The sequence below is a fragment of the Pecten maximus genome, chromosome 4 (genome assembly GCF_902652985.1).
Source record: "Pecten maximus chromosome 4, xPecMax1.1, whole genome shotgun sequence".
In the NCBI taxonomy this organism is placed as follows: domain Eukaryota; kingdom Metazoa; phylum Mollusca; class Bivalvia; order Pectinida; family Pectinidae; genus Pecten; species Pecten maximus.
Genome location: NC_047018.1, coordinates 40,941,490 through 40,954,547, shown reverse-complemented (window position 1 = coordinate 40,954,547; position 13,058 = coordinate 40,941,490). Strand labels below are relative to the sequence as shown.

Sequence of the window (13,058 nt, the reverse complement as noted above, 5' to 3'; positions counted from 1 at the left end):
GAAGTTATGCATATCAGCCCATCTGTGAATGTCGACGGAAGTCAAGTTTCCCTTTCTGAAGACCCAAACTACGATAGTAAACATATCGGGACTGACTTTTTCTTGTGTTATTTCGGATTCCGTATAATAAACAAAACCTGATATCCTGTCTCGATAAATATTGTTTTAGATGAAAAAAACATCTACTAATATTCGACGTATATGTACACAATACATATATAGTACAATTTGGAGTCTTGCACAGTCAACCTGACTTTGCACGTGCGAGTTGTATTCACTCATCCCACCACGGTATATTTTACCTGACAGGTAAGGACAGGTGAGGACAGGTGTTTTTGGTACAAACAAAATGTACGTGGTTATATTCATTGGTGGAGTATGTGTTTAAACATACAAAATCTATAAACTTGGATATTCATGGATGACAGTGGACTGTCTGTGACGGTTAGGACACGTCGGGTTACGGACGAAATATTCCGTATTCGACAGATTCATTCCATACAGGCCATGTTTAAATGCAGATGCGTCTTATGCCAAGATAATTGCACACCAGGATGGCACAGATATCGTCAGACAGCCGGCTCAACATCAAGATCCCCGTTCAAGATATTACAGAAAATTACTGGATGCTGTTTTTAAGAAGAGTGACCATCGGATAATGGCGATTGCACAACGACCTCGTTCCGGATATTCCAGTAAGTATTTATACAGGGTACAAACACAGGGGCCAGACACGTTCTATTATTATTTACACTTTTTGTATAATAGCATGTCATATATTTGAAAATAGGATATTGTAGTTCACTATCGTCTTAATCTGTATATACGGACCATATAACCACAGGGATTTGGCGTAAATCCCCAGCCTTCGGTCTATATAAACAAGTACAATAATGTATATATTTTTATTCGGGGTCGAGTGTCAAGCACCTGTGGTTAAATGTTCCACCTAATCTGAATGAAAGGCGTTAATAGATTACCAGGTCCTCGAGACTGTTGCATGTACAGTGTACTTGTATGTCGAGCTACAGGAAATGAAGTCCTACATTGATGACGCTATATAGATATTTTATATATCAGAGATCAGCATATTTGAATTTATACAATACTTGTCACAAAAATGCATAAAATGTCAGAATAAAATTTACAGAACACTGTTCAGGAAATATACTGCTCTGCCAAGGATGCCCAATACAGTGTATCATGCATTTACAAATAGTTTGGTTGATAAGCGCACAATGAAAGCAGAGTGCGTTTGTGTAATTAATGTCTCCAAATAAATATATCCGATAATATTCCAGTTTCCCGTTTTCAGGTCCTATGTCTCCAAACCGATCTTTTTTTACTGCCCAAATGGATGACTTATTTGCCACGCCCCCTAGACGGAAGAGGCGATACGTCCCGAAATCTCCAGTCTGTGTAATGGATCTCCCAAAGTTACGGAATAACTTCTGTAAGGGGTTTTCTTGTGTTAAGCTCAGTTTCTCAAAATGTATCAAGCGTTTTCCAACCAAACCTTAAATATAGTTGTAGCTATTGACATCTCAACACACCCTAAAGATTACGTGATTTGGGCAGAGATCTATATACATGTATATACTAACTTTCTGATTTGGGGTAACAAAATAACACTGAACTTAATTGCCTTTCCATTTAACTTACAAATTAGTTAATTGTCAAAAAGGAACAAGTTCTGTAATATTCATCTCGCTGTTCAGAGCGATTGTTTTTGGGGTTTTATTTTTTTTATTTTTTTTTTTTTTAGGGATTTATGAAATTTGCTTTTTGCTTTTTAAATGCAACCGTAGGGCTACAAGTACTTTATAAGCACGGCTTTTTGTACAAGCAAGGTATCTTCTTTTCGAAAAAAAGAAGAAGAAAGACATATATAGTAGATTTTGACTGAGAAAGGGACAGGCGAGATGTCAATTATCTAGTAATTCTCGTCTGATAGCGTTTTGAACCAATATATATTTATATATATACAGAACGTTTTGTATATTACCATTGATATATTTATAGATATTAGATTGTCCGTGGTTATACCGCCATATACGATCCAAGCACTCAAATATTTGAGATGGCTATTTTGATTTACACGTGAATCTAAAACTATATCTAAAACTGCAAATTCTTCTAATATCAACAGTTACAAACAACCTCGATTGGGGGAAATCCAACAAAATTGCTGTGGCACTCAACTTGACGACGTACGTGTGGGATGCCAAGTCCAAAGTCTGTCGAAAGATCCAGCTGACCACCCCTCGTCCCGACCACGACTATATCTCCTGTCTCGCCTGGGACCCTGAAGGGACGCAACTCGTCATAGCTGATAATCTTGGGGATATTACGGTTAGTCATCGATTTAATAACATATTAGGTTACGCGAGACACTGTCTACAATTAACTATTCTAATCGTTCGTTGTCCGTCGTCGTCCGCCGTGCATTTAAAATTTATAATTTCTTCTTAAGAACCCCTGAACCAATTTCATGATAGTGAAATTTTGCAGAAACCTTTCATGACCGAAGGTTAGCAAAAATTGTGAATCATAAGTTTTCCACCTCCAGGGGTCTGATGTGCCGAGGAAAAATAGTTTAAATTGACTGGAACTTCGAAAGACTCCAACTCAATACCTAGATATGCAAGAATCAAATAAGTTTCATAAGCAGAAAGGTCCAGAAAGGTCCCGAATGGAAAAGATACCGGTGATATTTTTCACTGTAGCAGATACGATATACCGTACGCATAATGCATGCATTTTAAGCGGCTTAAGTCCAGGAATTAAATCAAGGATATTTTATAACATTTTAGACGATACTTCTATCGATACTTATACACGGAATTGTCTTCTGTATTACTTAATCGCAACAACAAGGGACTATTTCCGGCAATCCTCGGAAATCATTTCCGAGAATTGCCGGAACTTTTCCCATGCGTATTACTCAGAGGATTTATTATACAGTATACGCATGTTGTTATTCGCTATTTTTTTAATTGCTCGTTAAAATCTCTTAAATTTCTTATAATGTATCTTTAATTTAAATGTAGGAACAGGTGTAATATAATACAGATATTCAGTAAGAAAGGGATGTAACTCATCTGATTTTGTCAAACAAGAAACTTTCGTCTCTATATATTCAGTTGGTAATACATTGTTATCTAGCATAAGGGCCGGACGGATACCCGTGGTAGAATTGTGGACCAGATGGTCAGATATTGTTCATAAGCGATCTATTTCGTCCTATTTATAACTTTGTACTCATACGTAGGTGTGTGACCCCGAATGTTCAGTCATCAACCACCAGACACACCTGAAGGAACGGACAACGGTCAACATCGTCCGGTGGACTGACCACGGGATATTCAGGTGACCAATTCAAAATGTCTGCCAAAATAACGTCACATATTACAGCCAGTGAAATGAATGAATCAAATGTTCTTAAATACAGATGTAAGTTGGTAATTTTGACTATTTCGAAAGCAGTCTCCATGTTTCTTGTTGTAAGTGAAGCAATTGACGAAAAAGAGGAAAAGACGGAAATATCGGTATTTGGAGTATACTTTCTTTATAAGCACCTCTAAAGTATATTTCCGCTTTTCACTATTTTATAAAAAAAAAAATCTCGAAACCCCTTGTTTGGTAGTATACCGAAAATAACTGGTTATGTTGTAGTGGAGATTGTCACGGCACAGTTTATAAACACGACCCCAGGGTGCGGACGGCCGTGGCCCGGCTTGGAGGTCATGACGTTATGGTTTGTGGACTGTCCCAGGGGGCGGGGACACCGTATTTGGCCAGTGGGAGCGGAGACGGACTAGTGTGTATTTGGGACGTCCGATCGTCAAAGGTTTATAAAAAGATTCAAGCTCACACTTTATTGGCAAAGGTAAACATTAGTATAATGTTTGTTATAATTTTATTTATTTCGTTTGTTTACGTAATCAGTTTATGACTCAGGGCGAACCGGAGAGTCAGTCGTCACAAAAAAGGCAAGGCATTCCGAGTGTATCAAAGGTTATCGCAGTTTTGCATTTGACTACATGTACAATCTAATATACTTCGGAATAAAGAACAATTAAAGGATGACATAAATCGTGACTTATTAGCAGTTCAAGCAACTAGATTGGACACCAGAGCCAGTATTTACTACATTCTCAAAAACTGGTTTTGAATGATAGGATTGTGTAGCCTAATGCTTGACTGCTATAAGGCTATACGGTTTTCCTACAATGTGAAAATCAGGGACTAGTTTTATCAATATTCCTTACCTAAGGGAACCCCTTAATCAACAATTTGATCAGAAGACTTTATTAAACGGGTAATATATCCTTTATTACTATAACTTAAAATTATCCAGATATGGATAGATATCTAAATATAGAATTTACCGTGTATAAAGCAATTCTGAACGGAGAACTTCTAGACTTAGGAATAGTTTGTTTGCAGGATTATATAGACAAAAACCTCTATATCAATCAGTTACAATTCGTTGGTTGTTTTTGACCAAGTTGTTACCATTGCATGCCGATTTCTTAAGACTGGTTTGGTTCCGAGTCTTAACGGAATTGGCCGAGCTGTTGCGAATGACCTTTTGACCTTATAGGCGTTAGCATGGTGTCCATGGCGAAAGAATGTGCTCGCCTCCGGTGGCGGCTGTGACGATGGCAATATCCGACTATGGAACATTTATACTGGAAATATGGTTGGTGAAATATCTACACAGTCGCAGGTAACTTGTTTGCAGAAGTGTGCATAAATCAAGAGGCCCAATTGGATTGTATCGCTCACCTACATGTACTACTAATGCAATATGTGGCTGCTAAGCTGAATACGACTTCATTTCAATATAGTTTTATGACAGTAGGCCAAATGTATTGTTTTCGGCAAACTTTGCAGCACTTCAAACCGGCACATTCCTGGCCAATATTATAAACCCATGACTTTGAAGGTCATTCAATTGAATAGACTTGGTATCACTTCATTCCAGCATTCTACAGACCCAATATTATGTTTATGGGGTTATTGGTTATTGCGAAGAAGGCAACAAAGTTTTACACATTTGACCCTAATACATCGACAGTAGGTCAAGGTCATTTATATTAATATATTTATAAGGTGTTCGTTTGATCAAACTAGGTCACCCTTCATGCTACTTTCCCTATATCAGGATCCTGGGTCTCTTGGTAAACGAAAAGAAATAGTTAAAAAAACCAGTTTATACATTTGACGCCTGTGACCTTAAAATTAGGCCAAGGTCATTCATTCGAACAAACTTGGTATAACTTCAAAAATAAGAAGAAATGAACAAGAAATCAATACAAAATAATGAAAAAAGAAAGAATAACGATAAGCTTCATTGAAAAGTACCGTTGAGATGTTATAATCAGCTGATCTTTACAATCTACGCCATGACAGATCTGTGGCTTGCTATGGTCCGAAGAGTACCACGAACTGGTGTCTAGTCATGGATTGACAAAGTCCGAAGGAACTGAAACTAATGACCTCATTCTGTGGGAGGAAACGGACTTTTACTTTGAGCCTGTTGTCAAACTCCAGCAGCACATTGGCCGACCTTTACACCTTGCCATGAGTCCCGACAAAACTCACATAGGTATGACTTGATGTTCTCGGTTTTTATGTAATTTTTTCTCGATACTCAGCTCACTGTCCATAAATATATATTACGATACACATGATGCGTACCTGTACATGAATGTGTAGTCCGTGGGTTGGGAAAGTCCCTGTGAGATTGAATGCTTACCAAAACCGTGACGTATTATAATTATGAAACGATCTACAAGTTCATGAATTGTTCTAAATTATATCTATCGCTAAATGAATTAATTTTGAAATATTTGTATCTTAATAGCTCATGAATAGAAATAGTTCATTTCTTCTTATTATTATTTTTTTTCAATTTCAGCCTCCGTTGGTGCGGACGAACACATCTGTCTGTGGAATTGTTTCCCATCTTCTTCAAAGGACAACCAGACACCCACTAATGTTGTGTCCCGGGTATCATTGGATGGATATATCCGATAGGAGGATTCGGAGACTGTTAATTTTTCTGAAGACTGTTACCTTGTATTACAATGAAGACTCACATAGAAATATATATAGGCGCGTTACAGTAGCTAGCCCAGTATTAATGAACAAAAATGTATTAACCTCTATCTAAATTTTGCAGGCGGCTTGCAGTTCAAATCATTTATTTCTTTCGTATTTCAGATAGTTGATGTATAGGTATTCGAGGATCCACTATACGTTCAGTACGATCAAAACATGCTATTTCGTTAAGTGGTGGACATGCTGTTATCTCGCGGCGGTTGTTAGCCTAATGTTATTGTTATCTCTAGTTGTAGATATATTTCAGTCTATTACTTATTAAAGACCCCGTGTGACTTTCAATGACGTCATTTTATTTATCTTTGCTTGTAGTAGTCCGAACATGTTAAGCTGCAAGAATAATGAATTTGAATTTCCTCCTGGACGCGTGTTTGCTTTGTCTATATTTAATCTAGTCGTCAGTGTATCAAATTATATAATATTATATCATAATTATGAAAACAAAAACTGTTTAAATTTTCAAAACGGAGAGAATAATATTTGCATTATTTGTGAACCTGATGGATATATGCCAGATTGTATGACCTTTCTACATTGTTTGTTAGTCCTGTTGTTGTATTGTTTCGACAGTATCTGTGTTGGTAGAATATTCCCACACGATACCATCTTCACTTTGTTATCATATAAAAGAAATTGCGACAAAATTATTGAGTGTTGTTATTTGTTTTCATCCCATCATCATTAGATTGAGCTTTTTAATTGCCTTTCGTCCTTGGTCCGGTCCGTACTTGATCAACATATACAAATATATGTATTTCAGTATGAGGTACATTCTTGACGTCGCCAGAGGAAACAAAAGTTAATCTTGAGTTTTGAGACAGATTAGGAAAACAAAATGGTCGACAGGCAACCATTCTTTACAGCTGAAGTGTTTTAATCACTATTTTTCGAAGTATTGGAGGAATATTTCTGAAAATTTCGCCTGTAGGTTCCTCTCGTCACTTGTTCTGCCTGTTAAGTCTGATCAGGAGAACAAAACGGCCGCCAGGTAGCCATCTTGGATTTTGACTGTTGAGATTGTTGAAGTACTGGATTGATATTTCTTTTACTTCAGATGTGGGTTCCCGTTGATACCTAATTGTGCCCATTTGATTTTAGGCCTGATCTGGAAAACAAAATGGCGGACAGGCAGTAATCTTAGAATTTGATAGTTGAAGTCATCAAGTTGTTATCAGAAATTTCTTCATAGATTCCATATAGGGTAACGTTTCCATTGTTACCAAATTATTAAGGAGAAGATGAAAACAGATCAGTCTGATATAAAACAAATAAAGACAATCCGGTGGTAGGCACCAAGATTTCTCTGGAATCTCCGAATTATTAGGAGTGGGCCTATACTAACCAGTAACAAAACATTTGTACAGACCGCCATCTTCGATCGCCCATTAGTAATAGTAAGAGAAGAGTCGGAAACCGCTATAAAAATCCGGGGGTTTTATATCGTGTTTAAACAGAGAGAGTTGATTAACGATCAATCAAAAGGAAAAGAAAAGAAAAATACAAATAGATAAAAATCTAAATAGATAAAATGATCACCAAATCTGAAGTTAGACCAAACAAAAATAAATAAATAAAAATGACTTAAGTAATTTCCTGTAATATATTAATTATAAGTACATGTACTGATATATATGTAACTGTTTTGGGTCATTGTTTAAATAAGGAGTTCTCAGTTAGCTTTAATTTTCCATTGATATTTTAAGATACAATGTAATTCACTGATCATTAAAAATGATTGTGTTTATCCCGGGGAAGGGTACATTGGAATAATCAGTCAATATATTTTAATCCGTTTCTGTTCATGTCTACTGTGACAGTCATAGGGACCCCGTCTTTAACATAGATAATCAACAACCAAAAAAAGATAACATACAAAAATGATATGCAAATAATTCAGCATTATTAATTATAGCATGGTTACGTTTTGCGATAGCGTTATTGAGTAAAAAGAACAAACAAAAAAACTTTTCACGTTTGATTTGATAATAAGAGACCGGTATTGCATGGATCATTACAATTTATAGTTTATGAAAACAAGCTTTATTGACCTAGAAATTTCTTTCCAATTCGTCGAATCATTTCATGCAGACGTCTATACATTGGGCCCAAGGAAAATTCCAACTGATGAATAATAATGATAATGGTAATATCACTATACACAATATATTACATAATATCTATTAGCATATTATCCAATTCAAGAAGTCGCGTAATTGATTTACTATATCTATATATGGCTGTACTGAGAGTGTATTTAAATCCTAGCCTTTACACAGTTGTCATTTGCAAGACGGTTGAAGATGGACGTCAAACTTCAGTTACTGGTTATACTAGGAACTGGGTTTTCTGCTACCACAGCAATAAACTTTCCGTCCATGCTTCCCAATCTATCGGATGATGGTCCAGAATGTCCGGATATTCCAGCAATTTCCGATTTCAATCTTAACCGGGTAAGTCACGATGATATATTTTGACTATTATCGCGTATATAACGAAAAAAAGGTATAAATATGTATCTATCCTCAATGTCCCTGAGCCAAAGACACCGTCCGTTCCAAGCATGCATTCGAGTTTAGCTCTTCATCAGGGATGAAACTGTACTTACTCTAGATAAAATTCATTAATAAGATTTCACTCAACCACACTTAGTGTAAAGATGTGGAACACAAGAGGTTAAATTATTAAGTATTAATTAATATATACCCCATTGGACAAAATCTACTACCGACAGGAATAGAGTATTTGTATCCTTAAACTATTTCAATAATATTCATTAACATCCAAATCAAAGTAACGCTTGTCAATATTCTTATACATGTATATATGCTTTTACTTCATTATATAGCCCGTCATATATTTGTGTAAACGTCTCATAGACAAAAGTACATTCATATTAATGAATATCTCATGCAAGCATAACACTTTTCATTATCAATAAACATTTCGGCAAGATTAAATATTCATAAATTATAGTAACATTTCAGTCAAATTCAACACTCATTCATATCAAATAACTATATGAACATTTGTGTCAAATATAATGCTATCAATATTTATATCCATCCTTGTAAAAGGTAACCTCATCAACATTCATTAACATCCAAGTCAAAATAACTCATCAATATTCATTAACATCCCAGTCAAAATAACTCATCAATATTCATTAACATCTCAGTCAAAATAACTCATCAATATTCATTAACATCCAAGTCAAAATAACTCATCAATATTCATTAACATCGCAGTCAAAATAACTCATCAATATTCATTAACATCGCAGTCAAAATAACTCATCAATATTCATTAACATCTCAGTCAAAACAGCCCCGTCAATATTCATATACCAGTCAATATAACATTCATCAATATGCATTATTATCCCGATCAATATAGCATTCATCAATATTCATTGATATACCAGTTACATAACATTCACCAATATTCATTAGCATCCCAGTCATTATAACGGTTATCAATATTCATTAACATCCTAGACAATATAACATTCATCAATATTCATTGATATGCCAGTCAATATAACATTATAACATTCATTAATATTCATTAGCATCCCAGTCAAAAGGACAACCATGCATATTAATTTTAAATTACGTGTATATATTAAGATACAACATTCATAAATATTCATGTTCATGTTCTATAATATTATTTTCATCAGTTATCATTAACATCCCAATAGCAATTAACACTAATTAATATTCATATAAGTCAAACTATATTAATAAATATCCATTTAATCTAATTAAGCTAATTGCTATAAACGCATTAGTCACGATGATATTTGTAATTAGTTTATTTTCTGTATACAGTATGCTGGAACATGGTACGAGGTACAAAAGTTCAACACCACAATGCTGAGTAACTCAAAATGTGCGTCGTATGTCCACGCTACGTCAGGTGATAACGGCCTTACTGTGGATTATAGAAGGGTCGTAACACTCATGGGGTATGTTTAAAATAAGTACAAAAATATCTTTTGTAGGCAACAACTTGGCCGTTCTCACGCCTGGACAGTTGTTAACGTGTATCTTTCAATTCAATTTATTTATTTCCAAATGCAACGCAGCATATATGATAACAAAATATTCATATATACATGTATGTATACATATTGCAAATTGAAAGACAAGGTGCCGGAGGACACAACACAAGCAATATAATTACGACACATAATAATGAATTACATATTGATTTTGAAAACTTGTAACTGATGCAGAAAAAATTAGCATTTACGTAATGGATGCTTATGACGTCATGACAGTATGACGTCATAATTTAATCATGAACTATTCATTATTAGTACATGTAACTACTTCTAAATATACACAAGAACACTATGTATGAAAACTGTGATCTTAATTTCCAAAAAAAACACATTTGATTTACTTACTTACGAGGAGAGGTTTTCTTTCTGCAGTGTATATGAACTGAATTCTCCTGTTGCTTGTGTAGACCCCATGGTCTATTCGGAGCATCTCTGCCAATTCCGAGCTGTTGTGATTGTATTGTGTTAGCTATCGATCGATTAATAATCGCAAATAAAGTAAGCGGAGGAAATATGAAATATTACCTATCACTGACAAATACCTTAAGTGATAATTAAGGCTGACCTGCTGACTTATGCAACACTTTGGACATCTTTATTAAACTTTTTTCTGGAATACTTCCCCAGACACACGTAAGAGTCATTGTCATTTCTCCACTACAAATTGACAATGTTTTTATGATATTTCAGGCGTACTTTTGACGTATCATCGCGAGGAACATTTTCTCGACACGACCTAGAGCGACCAAACCTTTTCAGTGTCGTCATACAAAGTGAGTTTAATGCTTATTTCATAGGCATAACAATGAACCAATTGCAGATTTGCACGTGAGAATCGACTATTCCCCGAATTTCACGCATGTCAACTGTGCCCTTTCTTAAAAAAAACATGATATGTGATATCCTCATTTTTACAATGTAATTGTCAATGGTTTGTGTTTAGATGAAAATATTACTGAACATCGTATCATTCTAATGTAAAGATTTTTAAGGATAATTACTACGTTGTAAAATCAGATACAATCCCTGATGTACATGCTGGAAAAATATTTATTTTCGCGGGGGTTGATTTTCGATGATCTCGTGGATTCTCATTGTTATAACGAGTTTATGTCCACGAATTACATGAACTATTTTATGGTTGAGGTACTACATGTATGGTACATACAGGTAGAGTCACAAAAGGAATTTAATTGGATTTTAAAATTCAAGAAATCAAATGCACTAAAACTAACATTTAATCGACAATAGCGAAATTCAAAACTAACGAAAAACCTGATTTTAAAGTATTTGAAAACTGACGATTTCTACTAAGAATATTCTTTGTTGCAGAGTTAAAGTTCCTGAATTATTTCATTGTCGAGACGGACTACGATCGGTACTCCGTCGTGTACACGTGCTCAAAGCTTCCGGGCCTCCCACGAGTTGGTACGTACATAACTGTAAGGGATAATAAACAAAAACAATGAGGAAACAATATTTGAAATCCGAACTCTCAAGGTTTTGAGAGATGCAGGTTGGTAAAGATAAGGTGAACATTTTATGGCCGACGTCATGATCGCATTTCCTTGTCCTATGCAGATATATCTAGTAGATCCGTTCTCACACTAGTTCTTATTTTGAGAGTATGACGTAGCCCATATTTGACATAGATTTGTTTTGTTCGTGTCGTCGATAAAGCAGAACTCGTTTACCATTGTAAAACACATGCGCCAAGTTGTTCAATATGTGATTAGCTTAATCACTTGATTAGTGAAAATTTCATTTCTCATTTATTGCAAAACCTGTGAGTATATCGTCTCTCAATTTTACCAGTTGGAGGAGAATTAAGAATTACAGAATTTCATAAGTTTTGCCAAGTTAGTTCTATCAGAATTTATTATATAAGAGCTTGAAAAATGTTGTTAAGATATGGTTAGTCTAATTACTTGTTGAACAACCTGGCCCTGGTAATATTTTCCTTGTAAATTTTCAATAGTCTTCGTGCAAATATATACATGTAAATGTTAATACTTTTTTGACCTCGTTTAATCGATTTTGAGTGAAAATAACATTTTTTTAATTACGTCGGCATTCCGTGTTGTTAATTTACAGATAAGAAATAATTGATATATTCTTTGCATAGACATTGAATAGTATATTTGAATTGCTGTCAAATATCTTTAAGATAGAACAGATACGGAAGGAAAGTTTGCATATATCCCTGTCTGTTTTATTCAACTGTTTAAATGCGAAGTTATCAAAATAGTTTTTATTTATTTATCTTCATTCCTTTATTTTCAGAAATGGGTTGGATTTTGTCACGGGATAAACAGTCTCTACTCTCAGCTGATGAAATGTCAAGCCTGTCAACACGGATAGCTGATGTTGGTATCGACACCTCTAGATTCATAACATCCAGCCAGACGTCTTGTGAAGCCAACTTTATATTCTAATCCCACTTTAGACATTATTATATCGAGTTTTGTGTCGTTATTGTGTGTTTTGCATCATATTTAATATATGTTAATGAAGGCATTAAAACCACCAAAAATGTTTGTTATTTTTACTTTTGAAGTTCAATGCACCTAGTCTACTCAGTGGTTGTCACCGACCTGGTTACCATTTTAGAAATGTAACATGACCTGGTTTAAGGCATTAAGTTGACCTAGATTTGCTTTATGGATGAGGTCGATGAAGCAGAACTACAGAAGACGCTTACTCTGCCGGACGACCTGGTCTTATTTTCGAGTATACATGCAAATCTGTATTCACATGTTGACATTTTTGCCTCGTTTTACCGAATTTGAATTAGACTTATGGTTCCGTTAAAGTGTCTCTACTTTCTCTGCTTGTTTTTATTGAAATGAACATTAAAATACTC

The 13,058-nt window shown here is 35.1% G+C and overlaps 2 protein-coding genes across 3 annotated transcripts; both read left to right on the top strand.

Moving 5' to 3' along the window:
* The first annotated feature begins 303 nt into the window (after positions 1-303).
* On the top strand, positions 304-6,788 carry LOC117326094 (cell division cycle protein 20 homolog). Of its 2 annotated transcripts, XM_033882710.1 has the most exons (8): positions 304-695; positions 1,316-1,453; positions 2,150-2,352; positions 3,272-3,369; positions 3,676-3,889; positions 4,607-4,732; positions 5,419-5,614; positions 5,927-6,788. In XM_033882710.1, exons 1-8 carry the CDS (start codon positions 659-661, stop codon positions 6,043-6,045), a joined length of 1,131 nt encoding a protein of 376 aa, XP_033738601.1. In that variant the 5' UTR covers positions 304-658; the 3' UTR covers positions 6,046-6,788. The 2 variants fall into 2 exon arrangements, with proteins under 2 accessions (XP_033738601.1, XP_033738603.1); XM_033882712.1 differs by lacking the exon at positions 4,607-4,732.
* Positions 6,789-8,389: 1,601 nt separating this feature from the next.
* Positions 8,390-12,732, top strand: LOC117326098 (apolipoprotein D-like). Its single transcript, XM_033882716.1, has 5 exons — positions 8,390-8,579; positions 9,960-10,096; positions 10,886-10,968; positions 11,528-11,623; positions 12,479-12,732. The coding sequence occupies exons 1-5, from the start codon at positions 8,430-8,432 to the stop codon at positions 12,628-12,630; spliced, it is 618 nt and encodes a 205-aa protein (XP_033738607.1). The 5' UTR covers positions 8,390-8,429; the 3' UTR covers positions 12,631-12,732.
* The last annotated feature ends 326 nt before the right edge of the window (positions 12,733-13,058 follow it).